Source organism: Rhopalosiphum maidis, chromosome 1 (genome assembly GCF_003676215.2).
Source record: "Rhopalosiphum maidis isolate BTI-1 chromosome 1, ASM367621v3, whole genome shotgun sequence".
Taxonomy (NCBI): domain Eukaryota; kingdom Metazoa; phylum Arthropoda; class Insecta; order Hemiptera; family Aphididae; genus Rhopalosiphum; species Rhopalosiphum maidis.
Window position 1 is genome coordinate 72356276 of NC_040877.1, and position 23974 is coordinate 72380249.

A 23974-nucleotide genomic window follows, 5' to 3' on the forward strand; every position below is an offset into this window, starting at 1 on the left:
GGAGCATATTTGAAGAATGCAAGATTTTCAACCTTCAAATCTTGTTCAATTTCTTCTATAGTAATATAGTATCAACTTCACCAGAATGTATTTTAGAAATCTGTACCAAGGTTTTAAACTCAGCATTCTTTTGATCTTTTCAATTACATTCTGAAATTTGTCGTAAATTTCTTTTCCCACTTTTCCATTAGCCATTTTGAGGGTTTCTTTAGTATTATTGATAATATTAATTGACTCAAACATAACATGACATATATCTATATAAGTACCTATTATACCTACATACATTCGCTAGTATGAAAATAAAGTATAATAATAAAATATTATTCATGTACATAATTGTTGAGATATTATAATTTAATGTTAAAATCTCATTAATTTAAATAAAAAAAAAAATAAATAAACAAAATATTGAAATATTTTGTTGGTAGTTTACTGGTGAATAGTACTATTATATAGTAATTATATTAAGAATATGGATAATTAATAAATGGTAAATACTTAGTATAATGAAAAATAAATTACAAAACTTTATTGTTGAAAAATTAGTTCTATCATAGTAATATTTATAATCATCATAACATAGGTAATGTTATATTTATATCACTTGGTAACTACAATCCTTGAATCTATTAAAATAAAATAATTACAATAACCAATTTACAAACACGCACAATTTTTATAACAAAATACCGAATTTATTAAAAAACACTCATAATAGAAGACATGAAAATTTGTTGAATAATTTGTGGGATGTTTTTGAGGTCCATACATACAAAACTTTTACCTGCTGGTAAGTTTTTAGTTAACCTGAAATTCATAAATATAAATAAATACTTTTTATAAATGTGACTAACTTTTTAGTATTTACTATACTATATACAATTATAAATAAAAATAATATTAAATTTTAACACTCCAATTATTTAAACATTTACCAATTACAACATAAAATTATTTGAATCAATATAAATATATTTTAACCCATTCACTACATACAATACTAATTTGTATCATGCACTTTATTACTCAATGCACTAGGCCATTGTTATGATTAAACTATTTATGGTTTTTTCAGTTTCCTATAAATATTTTTTCATATGTATAACACATTTTTAAGTATTTTAGCATAGAGACAAGTGTCCATGTACAAAATACAAAATAAATGTGATGCGCAGTGAACAAGTTAATGTATGTTAAATTATTAACTACTTACACGTCAGCTTGATCACCAAGTGATCCAATGAAAATTGCAAATGATTGAACATCTTCACTCATATTAAGTGCGGCAGCCAATCTATCAGGTCTTATATTGTATCGTGATAAGTTAGCATCTGATAATAATATAATTATAGCTTCATCGAAATCAGTGCGTTCAGCTTCCAAGATTTTTTGTGCATATACAATAGATTGAAGAGTATTATCACCAGCCATACAGAATTGAGTATGAGCATGCATTTTTTTAATAACATCTAATCGTCGCTTATTATCAGTAGGCGGATTTGATTTATCTACAAATTTAAGGCATTCAGTCTCGCCTGAATGTCCAACAATATCGTAACTAATTTTGTCTTCAAAACCACTAAGTGCTTCCATCACCATTATGACAGCTTCAAGTTCACGGTCTAAACGTCCATCATAGCTGTTGAATCTATACATACTGCCAGAAACATCCACAATGAACCGTAAACGTTTTGGTTTTAACTGAGGAGCTCCAATCTGTGGATCAACATTACCCCGTTTTCGATAAATAGAACGTTCGCCAATAACACCTAGTGAATTTATAAATACATAAGAAGCTACACATTTAAAATAAAATGTATTTAAATTTCATTACCTTCTATTAGTTTACTATCATCTAGTTCACCAGATGTTTGATGCTTAACCCATTGTCTTTCTTGGGATTTGGCTTGTAATGAATTCAGTATCACTCTCAATGCTTGCACCTGAAATACAAATTCATTAATTTTAACAAAATCAATTCTAAAAGAGTAACAAATATTATTTTACTTGGTTTTTAACTGGTAAAGAGTATTCATTATATACTTTGTCATCATATTCAGTCATTTCTATTTCCTTCAGACGTTCTTTATATGCCTTTTGTCCCATTTGTCTAGCTGCTTCTTTGACATGTTCTGGTACAGCATCTTTTTCTGCATCAGATACCTGTTTGTAAATATAAATGTACATTTGTTTTTAGAAAATTTAAGATGACTACAGTAAAAATAAAATTTAAAACTATTGATGTTAACTACTTGAAAAACTTTATGTTTTGCATCTAGCCTATAAGGACCTCCTTTTCCACCTAGTCCAGCTGTGTCTCTTCCACCAGTACCACCTGCCCATGTGTTTCCACCAACATGAGGTTCATTTTTTTCATCCACTTTACCATGTTTTGGGCTAGAAACATCAAGACCACTTTCTTTTTCCACAGTGATTTGTAAATTTTTTTTTTCTATAACAATATAATTCATTAAAAATTTAACTTTTATAATTGATTGGATTACTTACGAGTTGGACCTGCCCAAGGTGATAGTTTTATTGGTAATTTATGTTTATTGAGAACATTTGTGATTACTTCTTGAGCTTCTTTGGAAAAACAGTCAAAATCAAATACATTTCTAATTGCATCTAATAATGTATCTTGAGGATAAATTTGCAAATGTTTGATTATATTAACAGCTTCTCTAGTTGAATATGGATAAGAGACTAAGTTTTGGTCAAATAGCTGTCTCAGATCTCCAAAAGCAGCAATAACTTGATCAATAACTTCTGAAGAAACATCAGGACCATAGCTTTTCAATAATTGTGTTTCAGATTCACGGCTAGGATTGTCAACAATATGACAACTAAAAACATCACCTAGAAAAATCATTCAAAAATCAGTATATTTTGAATTTAAATAAAATAATAAATATGTACCAAGTGTGCTGAATAGGTTATTTCCCAAAAATGGAAATCCAGGTCGATTTGCTAAGACTATCATTCGAAAATCTGGATGAAGAATTATTACAGTGTCGTTTTTTTCAATATTAGCATTACTGATGATTTGTCTACCATCAGCCAGTCTCATGTTACCAGTTTCTACAAGATTTTTTAGAACACATGTCACATGAGCTGGAGCTTTGTCTGCTTCGTCTATAACTAAAACATAACCATTCTTAACAGCTTTAACTAATGGTGAATCTTCAATTTGCAATACACCATCAATTACTGTTTGTTGACTAGTCAACGATTGTACTGTTGTATCTCTAAAAAAAAAAAAATATCTTTGATAAATAGAAAAAAAAATTAAATTAATAAAATCATACCTATGGAGTTGAATGTATTCTCTAGGCCTATTTAATAATTGTAAAAATCGGTCAACTAGTTTGTTTTTACCAACGCCTTGGTTTCCAACTAATAAAAGATGTTCTCCCAAAACAAAATCTTGTAGCATAATTTCTAGTTGTTTCAAATGCTAGAGAAGAAGTTTTATTTGATTATACAAACATATTTTAATCATTACTGTTTTTCAAAATTGTATTCTTACTTGAGGTAAATCGTAGAATAAAATATCTGGAACTTTACTAGATGCACTAGTTTTATATCGAGCAATAGTTGTATTACCAATAGTTAAGTTGTCATTGTCATATTTACAGGTTATTAAAGAGTCCTGTACATTTTCAAATACTGGTTGAATACTGCAACTATGTAATGTTTTTTCAAGCATTTGTTTTGTTAGTTGTGGTAAAAATCTATGGCCAAAAGTAAAAAAGGTTAATATACATGTCAATTACTCCAAAATATCAAGTAAAAAAAAACATACTGAGATAAACAAGCTTTGTTTACAATACTGTAAAAGTCTGAATCAGGATATTTATCAAGCCTTTTTGAGATTCGTAACAATTGACGTGTAGATAAAGATGGTGCTAAAGAATTCAAATAAATATCAGTTGATTCTCGAAGTTTTTTTGTAACAGCAACTAGTCTTTTCATCGGTTTTACACTATTTGGATACTTGAAAAAAAAATTGTATTTAATTTTTCATAAAATAAATATTAACTAAATGATTCCAAAATCTAAATCTTACAAGATGTTGTACAATTTTCAATTCCTCTACAGCAGATAAAGGTCTAAGTTCATGAAATATAAACATGTTTAGTACTTCTGGAGTGATCCACTGAGGAATGGTGCCACCTAACACACACAAAATGGTTTAAATAGGTAATGTAAGCAATACATTTTTTATGCTTAAAAGTAATACTAACCAGGCGATTCTGCAAGTGCCATAATTCTGAAAGCTGGATGTATGCGAATAATATTTGATTTGTTCATAACATCTACTCCTAACTTTTTTGCCAATTTGTCATATCTGTCTGATCTTAACAATCTAGTACCATCATAAAGTTGAAGATCTCGATCTTGAACAAGTCTAAGAAACATAACATATATTATATATTACTATATTAGTTGCTGAGATTTATGTTTAAATTAGGTACAAATGTACAATAAAACTAACCTGTGTAGAACGGACAATGTTGATGAATGCAGTCTATGAAGGCCGTCAAGGACGGCTAATTTCCCCTCGATGGCAGCAACCACTAACGGACTATACTTCCAAATAGTGTCACCGTTTGGTAGTGTGGTTCTTTGTTGGATTAAATCTCTTGCTGTTAAATCCTATGGAAAAGTATAATAAATAAATCAAAAGAAAATAATTTAATACAATTTCTGTTAACCCAAACCTGATATAAGGAAACAGTTTCCACATTGTAATGAAATGTGGTAGCAAACCTATTCACGATTGCCGTTTTTCCACTACCTCTTGGTCCAATGATGCATATGTCGGCTACCGAATGACTAAGCGCCAGATCCGACAGTACGGCATTTTGATAACCAGTGTCTACGAAATTCGGAAATAGCGCAGTGATGTTTGAAGAAAGCGAGTTTCCGGACGGTGCCTTTAAGTATAATATAATTATATTAAAATAAATCAAACGGAATGTATAATTATGTAATATAGACAATATAGTACCATCAGATAATCTAATATTATTATTTATTATGTATTTTTGATGCACCTACCGTAAAATGTTTGGAATTGTCAAGAACAACTTCGGCCTCGTTTTGGTTGTTCGGTTCTCCGACGGACACGACGTGACGATTGATCGGTTCTTCGTAGTTTTCGGGACAGAAAGACAACAGTATGCTATTAACAGAACGTTTGCCATCTGGGTTCATGAAGCTTTCGTATGGATAGAGTCGTTTGAGCACATTATTTGGCGACACAGATGGGTTGTTGTACTGAAATATGCGGCTACAATTTACATAAAATACACACGAATCTCTGTGTCAGGTGGCACGATAATAATGTAATACAAGTGAAATTTATATTATTGGTTTACGGTGGTATCTATATTATATACAATGGAGTAAGCGTATAGCAAACAGTGTCCAATGTTAGGCACATAATGTGCCATATATTGTGTTTAAGGACACCATTTAATTAAAATTTGGGATTTTTAAATTGCATTATAGGTACGCGTAGCCAGTAATGATCTTTCTGGTGAGGTAGTGATGGTAGTGATGATCCCCCCTCCTTGGCCAATATTATATTACAACAAAATTTAACATTTAAATTCAACAAAATAATTTTATGACATATTTTTGAGGATTGTATTTAATGTGAAAAATATTTCATCCCCCCCCCTCTTCCTCCTGGAATTAAGCAAGGACCGCCACTGCGCGTAGCTAAAAAAATATATTTTATGTGACCATGTGTTTTAAAAATTATAAACAACTAAATTAGATTACAATAAAAATAAAAAGATTATTAAAACAATTGTAATGTACAGAGACGAGGGTAAAAAAGACACAACACTTGTATGGTGTTGTCTCCATCTAACAAACCCACAACAGCAAATTTTATGTTCGCAATAATTCGTTTTACATTTTTCTGAGTTCTAAAAATTAAAATGAGCTATCATAAAATTTAATACTAAGATTATTATCTAGAGCAAATTGGAGACTTTTATTGATAAATATTTTTATTGCAAAGCAAGTTATGAGTCTGTTAAAGCAATAAAAAATATATTGTTAATTTTAAAATAATTATAAGTAGCTTCAATAAAACTATAAAATCCTTCGAGATGCTCTAGATCAGTGGTTTTAAATTTTTTAAGACCATGACCTAAATTTTCCCTTGAAAATCTATCGCTACCTACATGGTTTTACTTTTACAGAATCAATAATAATAACTAGCCCTAAAAAATCAAAATTTTTTTATTTCTTTAAACAATAAAGTTTATAGGTTTGTAATGAATATTTTTAAATTAAAATTTTTAATAATGAGATGTATATGTGAAATGTTGAATGTTGGTTGATAAAAAGCACATCTTATAATTTATACAGTAAAAAATAACATTCAAATTTTAGAATCTAAATAATTAAAAAAAATTTCACGACCTACCAAAAATTGACTTGCGACCCACAGTTTGAGAAACACTGCCCTAGATAATAATCTTACATTTACATTTTATAATAGGTCAATTCCTTCTAATATAAAGATTAACAGAATTAAATTAATTATTATGAAGTAATATTTGTTATGTAGTACGTTTGTAAGACGAAGATAACACATATGATTAACGGTTAGCGTTCTCTAGCACTTCATAATATATGTTGAGGATTCCTACACTAATTGTACATTATATTTTACGAAATGGTATGTTTGTGTTGTACTTACGATTATTTTAGCGATGGAAGGCACATTTTCGATTGGGAAATCGTGCAAGCCCAATTCACTGGACTCTGGCGACGCCAGAGCATAAGCGCAAGATAACACTTGTTCCAATTTGTCTTTGGGCGCCGTCGGGTACTCTGCAGTCAGGTCGTTTAACATGTTCTAAACATTGAATTATAATTTAATTATTACAAATAAAAATAAATAATAGAGTCATTAACATAAATTAATTTCGAGAAACTTTTGAGGTAGGTACTAGACGAGCCCACGCATAATAGCTTTAGTCACGCTATAGGTATTATACAGGAGTTTGATTGTGACGATATAAAAATGCTAATGGTGGTTGCAGTGGGGGTTGATCAAAATGTTTCATTTGACGACTTTTTCCACTCTATAATTGTCATTAGTTTAACGGTTTTGAAACATGATTTTTTTAAAACTTATTTTTGATTTGATTGCAGCTAACATTATAGATAATCGCTTTTTGCAAAGAAATAGAACTGCCGATAAAAACATTAAGCACTTTTTTGAATACTATTATGAGTTTTCGTCTATACTCTATAGTTTGTAAAACTTTTGTTTATTTATTTAACAAAATTATTACTGAAGAAATTCCAAACTTGATAGATACCTCATTCTAATTTCTATATGCGCGTTATCGATTTTAATATTTTTAGTATTTATACATCTATGATATAAAAAAATTTTTACAAACATCATCTAAGACTGCTAAAACTATACGGGGGAAAAATATAGTTGATGTAATGATTTACTAAGATATCATATAAAAGTACTCATATATTACACAAAAAGATTATTAAAATACAAGAATAACGTTTAAAATGTGACGCATGTCACACTATACCTATTATATGGACTGTCTAACGTCTAATAACACTGAAGAATGCACAAGTCATACTATATCAGTGGTTTTCAAACTGGGTGCCGCGAATATCAACTAAGTGTGCCTAGGTTTTTTCATAAATTACCGATTGCATTGAATTGTGATATAAGAAAATGCGGGTATGTATCGATTATATATTATTTATATAACTATTCGTCCGAGCATTAAAAATATTTGTTAGCCTATCAACCACATATTTCTTATTAAATGTATATATAATTATAATTAATTCAAAACAATTTTGTTCATCTAAAAAAAGGTCAGTGTGCCGTGAAAATTTTTTGAAATGTACGGTGTGCCGTGTATAATAAAAGTTTGAAAACCATTGCAGTATATAGTACACAGCATAGATCGTAGGTATGTTAAATATATGCGGTCCTCGACTCTTAAACTCACATTAAATTTGTATAGCTGTTTGAAAATTATATTTCTAATGTAATTGAACATTTATAAAAAAAATACCAATTTTATTTATTAAAAAAAATTAACTGTTAACACTTAAAATATTCAACTGTTACTTTTAACTTTAATAGTTATTATCAGTGCTCGAAGTAGGTGGGGGGATATAGAGAGATGATATCCCTCTAGTTTTTTGAACTTACATTTTTTATCCTTCTACTTAAAATAATGCATCTCTACGACCCTCCTAAGATCTAAAATCTATTTTTTAAATGAAGTACATATATTAAAATTTTTATATTTTTAAAATTATTTCATTTAAAATTTAAATTATATAGTATTGTACTGCTGGGATTATTTTTTTATCTAAGAAAATATTTTTTTATTTTTACGGTAAAAATAATTGTTTTATAACATTTCAGCTCAGCTTGTTTAGCTTGTTGTGTTGTTTAGTATAGGCCGTTTCGCAATCAAAATAGCCTTGTTTAAAGAATAAATCCAATAATATAATTTAATTAATAAATATTATATTCTATTTTAAGCTGATTGGCGTTTAAAATGTAGAAATGTATGTTTTTACAAATAAAAATATCATAGAACAATAACGAAATTTGATAATAAGTAGGGACGTAGTATTATGCTAAAATATATCTTAACTTAATTTCTAGTAATATTTTGTTGATAACTGATAAGTGGATGTGTAAGGTAAATCATGTGTCAGTCGATCAATTATTAAATTTATAAAAACAGAAATATTAAACAAAGTGTGAAGAATGTTATGTTGAAATGAGGAAATCTGAATTGTTAGTTATCCTTCCACTTATTTTGAGCCATTTCGACTACTGAATATCATTTTTTAATAACAATTTTCAAAAGGCAACAAATTTATTCACACCAGGGAGTTTACACCGTTCTACGGTACGAGTATGTCTGTATAACACTATAACGGTACATTGACTAAAAAGTTAATAATAATAATATAATAAATTGTATGTTTTTGGCAAAAATTAATTCAACCTACAATACTATTATGTATATTAATGATATACAAATAATTTAGTTACCTATACTATGTTATAGTAATAATATAAATATATATAATAGTATTATAATAATAAAATATCCTAATCAGTAATATAGACTGTAGACATACTAACCTACTTACTACTGTAGCCTAACCTAACCTTTGAATTAAAATTCAATACATCCATTATTACGGTTCCTAATCTATACTCACCGAAAAGATACAATCAATGCCTATATTTTTCGGAGTAACTTTCCCCATTTTTTCATACATATGCGTGTAATTAAAAAAGGGTTTTTGTGGCTTTACCTATCTGATTTAATTTAAAGTTTAAAAAGTAATTATATTTTAATTAAACCGTTTTCTGTTTATCTAAATTGTTATTAATTATTATCTGCTTTTTGTATAGCAGCACATTAAATTAAAGTTTGAACGAATTTTAAGTTAATTCATGTATTTATGGCGGCGGGCTGCAATTTTCAATACATATCATATAGAGATAGACATTTAAAACACTAAATTATTAATAATCCAACTTCTATATGACTGGTTATCATTTCTCGTCATAAACACGTAGCTAGCCAGATGGTTATGGTAAATAATTAACATGTACGAAAAGAGTTTCAAAGAAATGCCGGCTAATTCAGTTTTAGTTTTAGTTTTAATAACCAGTTGAGATATTAACATTATATTACTCACACACACACATAATATATATACATATTACATTCAACAGTACCTAAGCAATTACGAACGATTAAAAAAAATCTATCTAAATATACTACGGTACCTATACAATTTAATGTGTGCTGTCTTATTAGTTCTATGACTGCATTGTTTGCGTTTATCGTCACGGAAATTTCTATTTTTTTTTATTCATACCTCAATAAATGCTATCCACGGAGGTACCTATATATAATCTATGTTTATTCGTTTTTGAAAACCGTATAATAATGACACTGTCACATTAAAAAAGAGACCATTATGTGCCGCTATATATACATCACGCCGCTACACGCCGACGACGATCGTAACCGCGCGATACACGTTTCGGGGAAAAATAAAACGCAGGACGACTTAGCCGTGGGCGTCTCTCTGTGAAGGGTTGGGTAGGGAGCACGATGGATGGCGTGTGCATGTCTAAGAGTCGTTGGTTTCACGATGAGGGCGCCGTCATTTACCACACACACGCGCACACGAGACGTTTACACAAATGTATACGGCGATTTTGAATTCGGATATAATAATAATGTATGAGCAGGTTCAGTCGGCGTCCTGGGCGCGCACGAGTAGGAACGCTTGCGGAAATCGCGAACACAACTGCGAATATGAAGACGGCCGACGCGGACCCGTACGAGTTTTTCCGCTGGAAATCATCGTGCGGACGGTTGGTAGTTCGGACTACGTGGGTGAGTGGCGTCCGACACGTCTTGTTGTCTGACGACGACAAATCACCCGAAAAAGAAAAACGACTGCAGCTCCGACGGCGAGCGGCACTTGTGGACCGCGGGACGCAGAGTTCGAGGATAGTCGATGACCACGACGACGTAGACACTGAACGCAGTTGTAATGACGACGACAATTACGTGGAGCGCGTGTTGCAGTGGTTGCAGAAGCCGTCGGTGGAGTTGGACGCGCGCCGGAAACCCATGTCGGCGCCGGGCAACGACATTCGCGGTTGCAGACGCCCGGCACTTGTTAAGACCTGTTCGATCCCGGAACGCCATAGCCAAAGATCCGAACATCGACAAGCGATAGTGATCCACGACGAGAGGCCGACGATGAGATCTGGAGTAAAAGGCCGGCATAAAACCGAATTGCATGTGCACATGCCATCCGTACTGCAGGGTAGTTGCCCAGCTACCACCGCCACGGACAACGTTAAAATTGCTCACATCTATGAGTGTACTAGCGATTCTGGTTTTTCGGAGTGTAATATTTAAGTAGGTATACGAAATCTCAGCAAAAAAAAAAAATGTTCATCTCGATTGAGTGCAGTAGCCTAGAGGGGAAGAGACACCTGGGAAAACGTGTTTTTTTTTTATCCAGATTTAGATGATATTATTTCTTTTTTAAATAAAAAATTTACATAAAAATCGAATATTTTTACTTCACTGACTACTTTGTCTAGATAGTTACTTTCTAAAGCATGCAGTATAAAAATTTAATGAAGTTAAGCTTGTTTAATGATTTTTATAAAGATTATTAAAGTTTAAAATTACATATAATGAAAGATAGAAAATACATTAATAGTTGCTCTAGGGATATCAAAAATATCCTAAATCCTTATGTTAAAACATAATTAAAAATATACTCAATTGTCAATTTCATCAGTTGCAATAGTTTCACCTCATATTTATTTGATTTTTACTAATAAACTAACTTAAATTATTATTTAATGTTCAAAAATAAATTTGTATTACTTTTTTTAATATGTGTTTTATCATTCAAGAAATTCTTAACAATAAATTTGTTTTCCTTCACCACCACTCAAATAAATGTCTCGCTATAGTGCTGTTAGTAATATGGTATTATATACCTATGTATAATGATATGTATGTATTTTAATAGTAGCAGGTAATTCTGTAGTAGGTGGACTTATTGTTAATAAAATATTTGTTATACTTGTTGAAAAAGTTATAACACACAAGAAGATAATAAATAATTTCAGATTTATTAATAATTTTAATTGCACTAGATACTGATATTAGTTAAACTAAAATCAATTAATTAATAAATAATTTATACACTTAGTTATAAAAATATTATATACATCAGTTTGTATAGTGATCCTGTTGACTAAGTATTGTGCTTATTTCAATGTAATTTGCTCTAAGCTACATTTTAAGACATTTTTCTATTGTTAAATTAAGGAAAAACAAAATTTTAAGATAATTTTAATAGTTAAATATTATTTAGTGATAAACAAAAAAGTGTTTTCAGCAGTGTATATAATTATTTAATTTTATTAACAAATAGCTTGTTTTCATTTTATCATGATGCATTTATTTTTATGAACCTATGACTGTATTAATAATTATTTTATTAGTAAATAAAATGTTCTTAATATGTTAAAATTTTTGAAGTTTATAAGTATACTGTATATGTATATGATTAAATAAATATATTAATTATTTCCGTTAAATGATAAATATTTCTCAAATTTGAATGAGATAAAAGTAAAATTATAAATAAAAATTTAACAAAAATATTATGTAAATATGTATAAAATTTTAAATGTCAAACTTATATTTATTGTATGATATTAAAATGATTGCTATATTTAAACATTATCTTACCGCATAAGATGGTGTCATTATATGTCTAGCTTGAAATCGTGAACGTAAAGGAGGATCTAAAGGAATGCCATTATACGTAGGAACTGGCAAACCAAGTGCAATAACAAAGAAATCTTCACTGACACGAACCAAATTCCATTTCATCATGTGCTCTAGTCCATGTTCCTAGAATAGGTACACACATATTAGTACATTACATACCTACATTACTTTAATAAAAGTAATCAATAACTTTGCATTTTTACTTGTAATAATTTATCGTATGTTTTGGGTGCTACTAAAAATCTACCATCTTCTAAATGAATCTCTCGGTTTTCAAGCAAATTATTTAAAATTGGTAAAACATTACGTTCTGCTTTTTCAATTCCATCAAGAATTAATACATGTCCTTCAATTGCAGCTTTAACAGCACTCTATAAGAATAATTTTATTGTATAAGTATAATATATTGATTTATGAAGAAATTAATATTAATAATTAAAAATAAAATTTACTTGGTTGATGTACTTTGCAGTGCCTCCAATTATTTCTCTGCGTTGTTTTAAATCAGCTTCAGTAGTATCTTGAGACAATGAAACAAACTCAACAGATTTGTTAGTAAGCTCTAAATAAGCCAAAGCTAAACGCCGTCTAAGAGGCCCAGGTTTTCCAATCAAAAACATATCTTGACCAAGAATATCTTTTTGAAGCATCCATCGTAAGTGAGACATAGCTTCCTGGTTGCAGGTCATGTTAACTGAGAATAAAATATAAATTTTATTCTAAATTTAATATTTATCTTTAACATTTATATATATATTTAATTCATAGTTTAAAAATATATATACATTAAAAATGAACCAAGTTACATTTTAAATGAAAATAAATTAAATAAATGTAGAAAAAAATGTATACAAATCACAAAACATAATAATTTATTTATAATAAAGACAATACCTAACTTAACTCTGAAAATACATAGAATCAAATAACAGTTGAACCAAAAATTTCTGAAGAATTTGAAGTAAAAATAGGCTTTAAGCAAGAAAATTTTCTATTACTTACTTTATTCAATATGATATTGGAAAAAACTGTTAAGGAAATTCAAATGGAAACAACTGGAGTAGAAATCGGCTAATATCATTTATAAATATTTGAAATTTCAGATGATTTAAATATTTTAGGAAAATCTAAAAAATACATGGAAGGAGCAGTTTCAGACTTCCAAGTTCTGGAGAAAGTAGCCAGTAAAATAGGATTGGAAATAAATACCGAAAAAACCAATATAATAGAATAAATAGTTAATGAAGATAACACCAATATGGGATACCTAACCTTCAAAAAAGTCAATGCATTTTGGTACTAAGGAGCTGTACTGTGTACTAAAAATGACCGATTATAGAAAATAGAATTGAGCATAACAAAAGTTAAAAGCACATTTTTTGATCTAAGTAAGTTTTTAAAATCAAAAGTATTATAGGAAAAAACTAAAGCAAGACTATACATAGAAATAATAAGATTTAAATTTACATAAGGCTGCAAAGCATGGAAATATGCTTATAGTACAATATGTGGTCTAATCTACAATAATAAAAAAGGAGTATATAAAGGAAAACTTAACAATTAACTACAAAAAGAAATGGGAATAATATCAATTATCAGTTTCATAAGCAGATAAAGGATACAATATACCCGTGGGGACATAATGCGAAGAAGTAAGGATGAAATTAGTAACATATACTAACAATCCTCAATTGGAAGCAAATAGGAAAAATATTTCAATAGTTGATGGAAGCCAAGGTAAAGATGGTTAAAAGAAGTGGAAAAAAAACTTGATAAAATGGGAGTAAAATGAAGAGGGTTCATTTAAGATCAAGAATGGTAGAAGACAGTGGCGGCGGGCGTAAACTCTTAGTGAGTACTAAGTGCCAGATGAAGATGCATATAATACACAATAAGCATGAATACATTTATAAATTTGTATTACTTACGATAGTCGATAGGAACAAGTTCAGGAGTTTTTGATGCTTTGGTAAGTTTTTTCACATCACCAATGGTAATTTTCAAAATACCTAGAAATTATGTATAATATTACTTAATAGGCAATTTAAAAACAATACTGTAGTTTTTTTATGGTTTAGGTTAATATTTTAAGGTTTATTAAATGTTATGGTACCTTTAAAACATTTTACTTATAAAAAACATTATGGTAATAAATTATATGAAAAATATTATTTTATTATTCATTCATAATGAAATAAAAAAATACCTTCATCATCATTTGAATTAGTTTCTTTTCCAGTCCTCTTTCTATCATTAGACATGGCTTGAATTTGTATGAATTTATTGTGAGCGACAAGTTGTCTATGACCCACTCTATATTTCCATACATTTGCTAATATCATAGACATTTAATACCTAAAATTAAAAATTTCCATTAATATTGAATTAAAAAAATTGTTTATGTAAGCTTTATCAAACTAATAGTAAAGTGTATTAACCTTTGTATATTGATATTTTAATCATAAATCTGTTGCTACTATATATGTATTATGTATAATATGTAATATTAAGTAATAAATTATATATATAATACTAACACAAAAATGTATAACTATAATTTAATCATTTTTTCAATTTTAATTTGATAGGTAATATTATATTATATTACATTATATTTATATTTTACAAAACTACACATAATATCATGAATTGTAGCAGTTGTTTTGCTATTAATCACATACAATCAACAATTTTAAACAAAATTAATTTTTATTAAAACAATGTATATTTTTTTATTATACCCATTAGTTATAATTTATTTGATAGTCTGAAAAGAATTTCCAAAAGCAATTGTTTTTTGTCTATGACTGACTATTATAGGTAATAGGTATCATATTAATATATAAATATATGTAACTATTAAATATTTAATAATAGATAATAAAATATATTATAGTTGTATAATTATGTAATAAACATTGATTATTTAGATTCAAGTTGAAAATGTCTTATATTAATTAAGTAACTATAAAACTATCGACACAAGAAAAAAATTTATAATATACCTACTAAAAATATTTTATATAAATATTACTACCAGTTGAATTCTAAAGAAAACCAAAAGCATAACCATTTAGCAGCTTGGTATACAATCATTTGAATACAGTATATATAATTTAATAAACTGTATAGTTTATTTTATAAACTTACTGTATTTATTAATATTAAATTATTGTTAAGATAGTAATAATTATTGGTACCTATATATATTATTGTGATTATAAGTTTATAATGCTATATTTTTTGAAACTTTAATTATAGATGTTACAGCTTTAGCCTCTAATGTATTCTTCTACTGTTCTTTAAAAGATTAACCACCAAAACTTGCAAAATTTATTGAAAAAACTAGTTCAAAATTATGTTGGATAAGTATAATAGATATTAAATATAATATTATCATTTATTGTGCAAACTAATTTTATATGTCTTCAGTAGATTGTTATCAAAAAATAATTGAAAGAATTGTTAAGAGAAATAAAATAAAATAGTTAATTACATAACAATTATGTATGCATTATGAAATATTTAATATAAAAATGCATATTTATTACCGTTGGAGCACTGATCTAATTGATATCAACTGTAATTAGAATAATTTTTAATTGCAATCAAGTAAAATTTTTTTTATTTTAGAAGTTAACAAATAAAATTTTCAAAATGTAATTATATTATTATTGTAATTGCTATATTAAATAATTAAAACAAAATAAAATAAATGTATTTTGTTATAGTTTTCTAAACGTTAATTATTAATTGTAATGAACTATTTTTCACAATTTAATCAGGTATATTATATTATCTCTAAAGCTTAATATACTTATCTATGATCTATATATTAATTTTCAAGCATAGGCCAAGCATAAACTACAGTATAAGGTCTATGGTTTCAAGGTGTTTAACACAGATAATAAAATAATTTTGTATTTAATTCAATGTTATCAGTTTATCAACACGTGTAGTGATAATAATACTTACCACAATCAAGATGGCCACAACCATAACTGTAGTTAGAGATAATAATAAGAGATAGTCTGCCAAAAACAATAATAAACATATTTTTCTCCCACGAACAGATTGATATTTCACTATCAGCGGTTTACAGTAGTTGATGAGTTGTATCACGGTCTTGTATCATACACGTGACTACGTGAGTCGTGCGTTATTTTCTTCTTTTAAACTTTTAAACTTTTAATTATGTTTTGTTTTGAATTTTAATATTACCATAATATAATGTTAACTATGATCTTAGTCCTTTGAGGCCTATACTAATTGACTTAAAAACTTAAATACTGTTAGATCAATCAAATTAAAATAATTTCATTGACATTGCTGTGTTCTGAAATAACACAGCAGCATCATGACTATGAAAGTGACATCGAAAACGTTTATACGTAAAACCAAGCGTGGTAATATTTTAAAGGTGAGTGTTTGTTAACGTAATAGTATAACAAAATATACTTAATTTTGTGTATAACCCATTCAGATTGTACGCGAACACTATTTGAGAGATGATATAGGCTGTGGTTCAAAAATATGCAAGAAGTGCAAGCACAACAACGAACGGCCATTAGTCAAACACCAATCTATTAATACTGATTTCCCAGACAAACATTATTTGTTAGTGGACACAAATGTAGTTTTGCATCAGGTATTAATTACAGTTACAAGTTTCAGTTTTATTGAATGCATCCTTTTGTTTTCCGATTATATTTTAGTCTAAATACTCTAAATTAATGTTTTCGAATGAAGCACTTAAACTTTTAAATAATTGTATGAAGATCGTTTAATATTTAAATAATGTTTATTGACAATAGATTGATGCACTGGAAGATGATACTTTGAAAAATGTTATTATTTTACAAACTGTACTCGAAGAAGTCAAACATCTCAGTCATAGTGTTTATAAACGCTTAATGGATATTATAGGAAATTATTCTAGAAGTTTTTATGTATTTGTTAATGTTTATCATAGGTATGAAAAATTATTCTTTGTATTATCTAATTTTAGTTGATGAATGTTGATAATTAGTTAAAGTTGAAGTAGTATTTGAAAATTAAAATTAATTATTTTATCTTGATTTTCATTAATTTAAGGGATACATATGTTGAACGTGTTCGAGGAGAAAGTCCGAACGACTACAATGACCGTATGATTAGGGTTGCAGCTCTATGGTATAATAAACATTTAGATGATAAAATAAAAGTATTATTATTATCCAGTGATGAAGCTAGCAAAGCTAAAGCAATTAATGAAGGAATACCTACAATGTCACGTGAGTTTGTTGGAATTAAAATTTTTAATATTGTTAACGAAATTAATAATATTGATTTTCAGTTGAACAATATGTTAGTGGATTAAACAATGTTACATTAACTGATAAACTGTCCAATCGTTCTTGCATGGTAGAAGAAACTAGTAAAGAACCAATTTTTCCTCCTCATTTAACCCCAGCAAAAATACATCAGGGCATAAAATCTGGAAAGCTAATGCAGGGCACATTTTTTGCATCTGTTGATAACTTCCTCGAAGGAAATGTTTTTGTGGAAGGACAAGAAAAGAATGTAAGTTTGTATTTTATGAAAACTATGATTTTCAGTTATTGATTTAATATTATATTTTAGATATTGTTGCAAGGTAGAGAAAATTTAAATCGGGCTATTAATGGTGATATTGTTGCTATTCAAATGCTTCCAGAAAGTCAGTGGAGTGCACCTGCTAATTTAGTTCTAGCAGATTATGGTAAAATATTTAATTTAGTAAGTTTGTAGATATCGTATTTAATACTTTATAAATTTAATAGATGACTTGGACTTGGAAAATGGTTTAAATTCTGTTGAAAAGCCAAAAGAAAAGTATCCAACAGGTCAAGTGGTTGGAATAATTCGAAAAAAATGGAGACAATATTGTGGAATTATTCAACATAGTCTTGTTGAAAATGTAAGTAAATGTAAATATATTTAATTATGAAGGTAAAAAATTATATATATTATTTATATTAAATTATAATTGCTTAAAAATTAATGTTTGGTTACTTTTTACAGGCAACTAGACATTTATTTGTACCAGCAGATAAAAAAATTCCAAAAATAAGGATAGAAACTAGACAGTATGATAAATTAAAAGATCAACGTGTTATTGTTGCTATTGACACATGGCCAAGAACATCAAGATATCCATTGGTTTGTATTGACTCTATATTTCATATTAATTAATTTACTTTTTAGTACATATAATTATTCAAATATATTTACAGGGCCATTTTGTTAGATCGCTTGGAAAAATTGGTGAAAGAGAAGCTGAAAACGAAGTTATATTATTAGAACATGATGTCCCGCACAGTAAATTTTCTGATGAAGTTTTGGGGTGCTTACCAAAAGAAACATGGACTATTAGTGCTGCAGTAAGTATTTATGACTATTTTGATCTTATTACCTTTAAAAAAAAATTATAACATACATAAATTCAGCAGTAAGTATTAGATTTATTAAAATAAAAAAAAAAAAACATTATTATAAATTAATGAATTTATAATAAGTAGTATTATAACTTTTAAATTATTAAAATTTATATTTCATTCTTAATATGAAAAGAGTAGTTTTTATTCATTCATATAATAATATTGATATTATTAAGATTCCATCCATTTAATAATTGGATGGAGTTGTAAGTATATATCTCCGCTATTATTATCTTCATTATCTTTGCATAGATTCACTGAGCTGTTAAAATTAGGTGATTCAATAAGTTGTAAATCTTCTTCCATACTACTCGTCATTAAATCATTGCTCATTAATTCTTCATTATATCTATGTCTATAAACACATCAATTGTCTAACAATTTAGTAAAATTTATATTTAATTATTTCAGATACTATATTATAATTAAATTATTCGTAGTTCATACTTCGTATTTTTATCAATATTTGGTCGGTTATTTAAGTTTTCTCCTATATCTGTGTGATCACTTTCAAATCCTAACTTTATTACTTCATTATTTTGAGATTCAAAAATTATATTCTCGTTATTTAAACTTTCTGACTGTCTTATACATTCAACATTTATTCTAGGCTGTACTTGAAAGTTAGCATCGTCATTGTTTCTTCGAGATTTATTTGAAATATATAATATTGATGGTCTACGATCTTTTATTGTATGTGGTACTTTAATTTCTGATTTCTTGGATAATTTTTCTTTAGATATTTTATTTAAGACAACTTTTAATTCATTTTCTATTTTGGTAACATCTTCTAAATTATTCTGAAAAATAGTATGTTCAGTTAATGATTAATTTGATTTTGTATTGTAAATCTTCACCATATTTAACTTTATAGAGTCTTTTAGACACTTTATATTTTTTGAATGTTTTAAGTTCAACATTTTAAGAATCATTAGATGATCATATATCTTAATAATATTCTTTGAATCTAACTCTGAAATATATTTTAAATCGAATAAAATTTATAGATAAAATTTATTTTATAATTTTTACATACCTTTTTTGTTATGGTTTTTATCCAAATCATTATGTATGATGTTAATACTTTGCTGTAATTCATTTAAAATTTTATCTTCAATCATAATTTTGTCATGACGGTGATGATGTTTTAATACTTGGTCTGCTCTCTGGTTAAATTTTATTTCATTTTGTAAACTAAAAGTAGTATTATTATTTAATGTTAAATTCAAATTAAGAAAATGAAATATTTATATTGCTTGTATATATTACTCTGTTTTTGATGGTTTTAATAACATTTGACAACCTTCATCGATATTCAGATAATAAACTAATTCAGTCAATTTATTGATAATATCTATTGAATCATTGTTCTTTTTATTTTTAGGTTCAAATTCATATTGGCTTTCTTTTGCCATAACTACTACTAATAATAGTTTATTTTAATATTTTAATTAAGTAAATAAAAAAATATACATTATTGATGTAAATGAAAAAAGTATTTGTATTACCATAGACACAATCTCTAGTGTAAAATATATCTATGTTACATTGTTACATATTTAAAATTAGTTAGGTTAGGTTACCTACCTAAGGTTTATAACCACTCACATTAGAGTAATGACTTCAAATGTGCTACGTATTCTAAGAACATATTTATACTAAAAATAGTTCATTTGTATTAATAGTAGACTGTAATTTTAATTTTTAAATTATGTAATTATCTCCAAAAAATTAAACTCACAATAAAAATTAAATTTTTTTTTATTAATATTATTTGGGTAATCACAATTAATATCAAAAAGCTTGAACTATATGAAGAAAAGTTTCAACACTATTATTACTATATTTACAGACATGTGTAAAACATTTGGATTTTATAATATTCATTGTATAGTCAGTCCTTTACATTAGTGAATTATAGTAACAGATAAATGCTTGATTAAATCTTAGTTGTTGAGTAAATCAAGTTTTGTTTGAAAGTCTATTTAAATTAAATGTGTTTTTGTTGTTCGTGGTAAAATTAAAGAAGCTCACTCAACTCTGGTGTCGAAAATTTTTATAATTATTGTAAAAGTATTGTATAAATATATTTTTTTATTTTTTTTGTTCTCATTTTTATAGGACTTAGTAGGCAGAAAAGATTTTCGTGATCTGGATATTTGTTCGGTTGATCCCCCAGGTTGTACAGATATTGATGATGCATTACATTGTATGCCTTTGGACAATGGAAATTTCCAAGTTGGTGTTCATATTGCCGATGTTACTCATTTTGTTAAACCTGGTACAGCCATAGACCTAGAAGCTAGCCAACGTGCAACTACTGTGTATCTAACTGGAAGGCGTATTGATATGGTACCAGGTAATATTTTTTACTAAGACTGAATAATTATATCTAAAAAAAAATAGGCAAACCCCCAAAATATTTACTTTAATTTTCCTCTGTGTGCGTTTGTATATGCATGTGGGTAATTCTAGTTATTTAATGAAATGTTAATTACATTATTCATTTATTAAATTTATTTTATATTGCTTATACCTATGATTGAATTAATATTATTGCATGGTAATTAATATTTTTAGGTTTATTGAGTTCAAACTTATGTTCTTTACGCGGAGGTGAAGAACGTTTGGCATTTTCTTGTGTCTGGGAGATGACTCCAAATGCAGAAATTGTTAATAGTAGTTATACAAAAAGTGTTATTAAGTCAAAAGCAGCTATGACTTATGATCAAGCACAGTTAATAATTGATGATCAGAACCAAGATAATTCTATTGCACTAGGATTGAGACAGCTTAATAAGTTTGCTAAGATTCTAAAAAAACGCCGCATTGAAGCTGGGTATTAAATTATAATTTATTTTTCAAATATTATTGATTTAATTATGTCTAAAGTATAATATATTTACAGAGCATTGGTTTTGGCTTCACCTGAAATTCGTTTCCTTGTAGACAGCGAGACAAGAGATCCATTAGACGTAGAAGTAAAACAATTAAAAGAAACTAATTCAATGGTTGAAGAATTTATGTTGTTAGCTAATGTAGAAGTTGCCAAGAAGATATATTCAGATTTCCCAGAATTTGCTGTTTTAAGACGTCATCCTAAGCCACCATTATCAAATTTTGAATCTCTTATTAAAGCAGCAGCACATCTGGTATAATCATTTTTTGGTCATTTTTTATAACTTTAAATTGCACATGTTTGTTTTTACTTATTGCAGGGAGTGGAATTAAATGTGGACTCTAGCAAAGATTTAGCGAATTCTTTAGATAAAGCTATTAAACTAGATAATCCATTTTTCAATACAATGCTTCGTATTTTGGCCACTCGGTGTATGTTACAAGCTGTTTATTTTGCAAGTGGTACAAAAACCTATGAGGAATTTTTGCATTATGGATTAGCTGCTCCTATTTATACTCACTTTACATCTCCTATTAGAAGGTGAGTAATTAATAAAAAACATATTTATTAAAAACTTAGGTGTATTTAAATATTGAACAAACTAGGCATATTTTTATGATAAATAAATTAAAAATGAAACGGGTTTTCCACAACTGGTTTACCCACTAAATACTCCAATAACCAAATAGGCTAGTAATTTGTGTATAAAGTATTTTAGCATTTAGTATATTTATTAGTATATTGGTTTTTCTTTTGACATGCCACATTTGCTAAAAAAAAATGTTAAATACTCTAGTAACCGATAATTGTATAAGTGTATTATTCCTATGGCACGGAAGTTTTCAAAAGAGAATACATTAGATAGCGACTGATTTCCATCTGGTGGTGCGAATCTCCTACATAATGGTATAGATAGTGGTGAAAGGAGAAACAAATTAGCAGAACTGATGTATTCTTTTTTGGAATGGAGTATAGTGCCCAGTGGCCTAGTGCACTAGCCATGAGAATACAACTTGATTTATATGCATAATCATTTATTAGTCATTAGTAATATTTTGTTGTTTACAGAAAATAATTAGTGGAGCACTAATACTAATTGTTTACTAATACTAATTGTAATTTACAGGTACGCTGATGTGCTTGTTCATAGACTTTTGGCTGTATCCATTGCAGCAGATAGCACTATACCTGAAATGCTTGATAAACGTAAAATTGAAGGACTGTGTCAAACTTTGAATACTAGAACCCGTATGTCTGCTTATGCTGAACGTGCATCAGTTGCTTTAAATACACACGTAAGTCAATTATTTTATAGTAATTTATTAAATTGAATAGTAAATAAATGACTTGATTTTTCTATTAGATATTTTTCCGTGGAAAAATTAGAGATGAAGAGGGTTATATATTGTATGTAAGAAAAAATGCTTTACAAATACTTATTCCTAAATATGGATTAGAAGGAACTCTTTTCTTGTCACCACGTAAAGGGCAATTGCAAGCTGCTACATTCACATATAATGAAGAAGTAACTTAACTTTTTATTTTAAATCCTAATACAAAATAATAAAATAATTTACATTTATCTGATCAAATATAATTACTCTTTAAAATTAGGAGCAAACACAGAGGTGCGGGGATGTAGTTTTTCGAACTTTTGATCCAGTAAGTGTTCAATTAAGTCTTGACAGCAGCAATGTTCAACATGAAAGAATTGTTTTGAAACTCGTCAAACCCGAAATACTAAATTTCAGTGTACCATCTATAAATACAAGTACAGTTAGTGTACAACAACCACAGAAGAACCCTCATGAACCATGTGATTCTCTTTGCGAACCACAACTTAAAAAAGCCAAAATTTAAAAATGTATTTTTTTATTATGTTACAAATAAATATTAAATAATATCATTAACTAAATACTAGACCCATTTTGTGTATATTTTGCAAAATATATTATTATTTATTTGACATTAATTTATTTAGTATTAATTAAATACTTTGTTTTTATTTGGTTTTTGTACAGGCTAGTATCAAAATAATTTGAAATAATTGTTACTACTTACAAGAGACAAAAAATATTTCATTAATTTTTCTTATAAGCTTAACTTACAATTGTCAAAACTCCATATTATATGAATTATTTTTCAAGAAAAATTATAAATATTTTTACTTTTAAAAATTAATATGATATATTAGTTATAATAAAAGTAATGTGCACTACTATTAT

General features: G+C 27.8%; 2 protein-coding genes across 2 annotated transcripts; one reads left to right on the forward strand and one right to left on the reverse strand.

The window, feature by feature from the left end:
* Window positions 1-612: 612 nt before the first annotated feature.
* Window positions 613-16066, reverse strand: LOC113548147 (von Willebrand factor A domain-containing protein 8). Its single transcript, XM_026948868.1, has 22 exons — window positions 15944-16066; window positions 14599-14747; window positions 14321-14401; window positions 12845-13086; window positions 12596-12763; window positions 12351-12515; window positions 6728-6886; window positions 5068-5286; window positions 4728-4943; window positions 4502-4662; window positions 4251-4414; window positions 4073-4179; window positions 3809-3999; window positions 3533-3737; window positions 3312-3460; window positions 2923-3251; window positions 2512-2862; window positions 2256-2455; window positions 2011-2166; window positions 1838-1946; window positions 1217-1772; window positions 613-810 (listed from the first exon to the last, which is right to left on the reverse strand). The coding sequence occupies exons 2-22, from the start codon at window positions 14738-14740 to the stop codon at window positions 702-704; spliced, it is 4179 nt and encodes a 1392-aa protein (XP_026804669.1). The 5' UTR covers window positions 14741-14747; window positions 15944-16066; the 3' UTR covers window positions 613-701.
* A 444-nt stretch (window positions 16067-16510) lies between these two features.
* Window positions 16511-23723, forward strand: LOC113556395 (exosome complex exonuclease RRP44). The gene is made up of 16 exons (XM_026961308.1): window positions 16511-16812; window positions 16876-17040; window positions 17207-17364; window positions 17487-17665; window positions 17728-17954; window positions 18015-18132; window positions 18194-18330; window positions 18435-18572; window positions 18647-18793; window positions 20972-21209; window positions 21431-21689; window positions 21759-22002; window positions 22069-22289; window positions 22876-23044; window positions 23113-23274; window positions 23364-23723. Exons 1-16 carry the CDS (start codon window positions 16750-16752, stop codon window positions 23607-23609), a joined length of 2871 nt encoding a protein of 956 aa, XP_026817109.1. The 5' UTR covers window positions 16511-16749; the 3' UTR covers window positions 23610-23723.
* The last annotated feature ends 251 nt before the right edge of the window (window positions 23724-23974 follow it).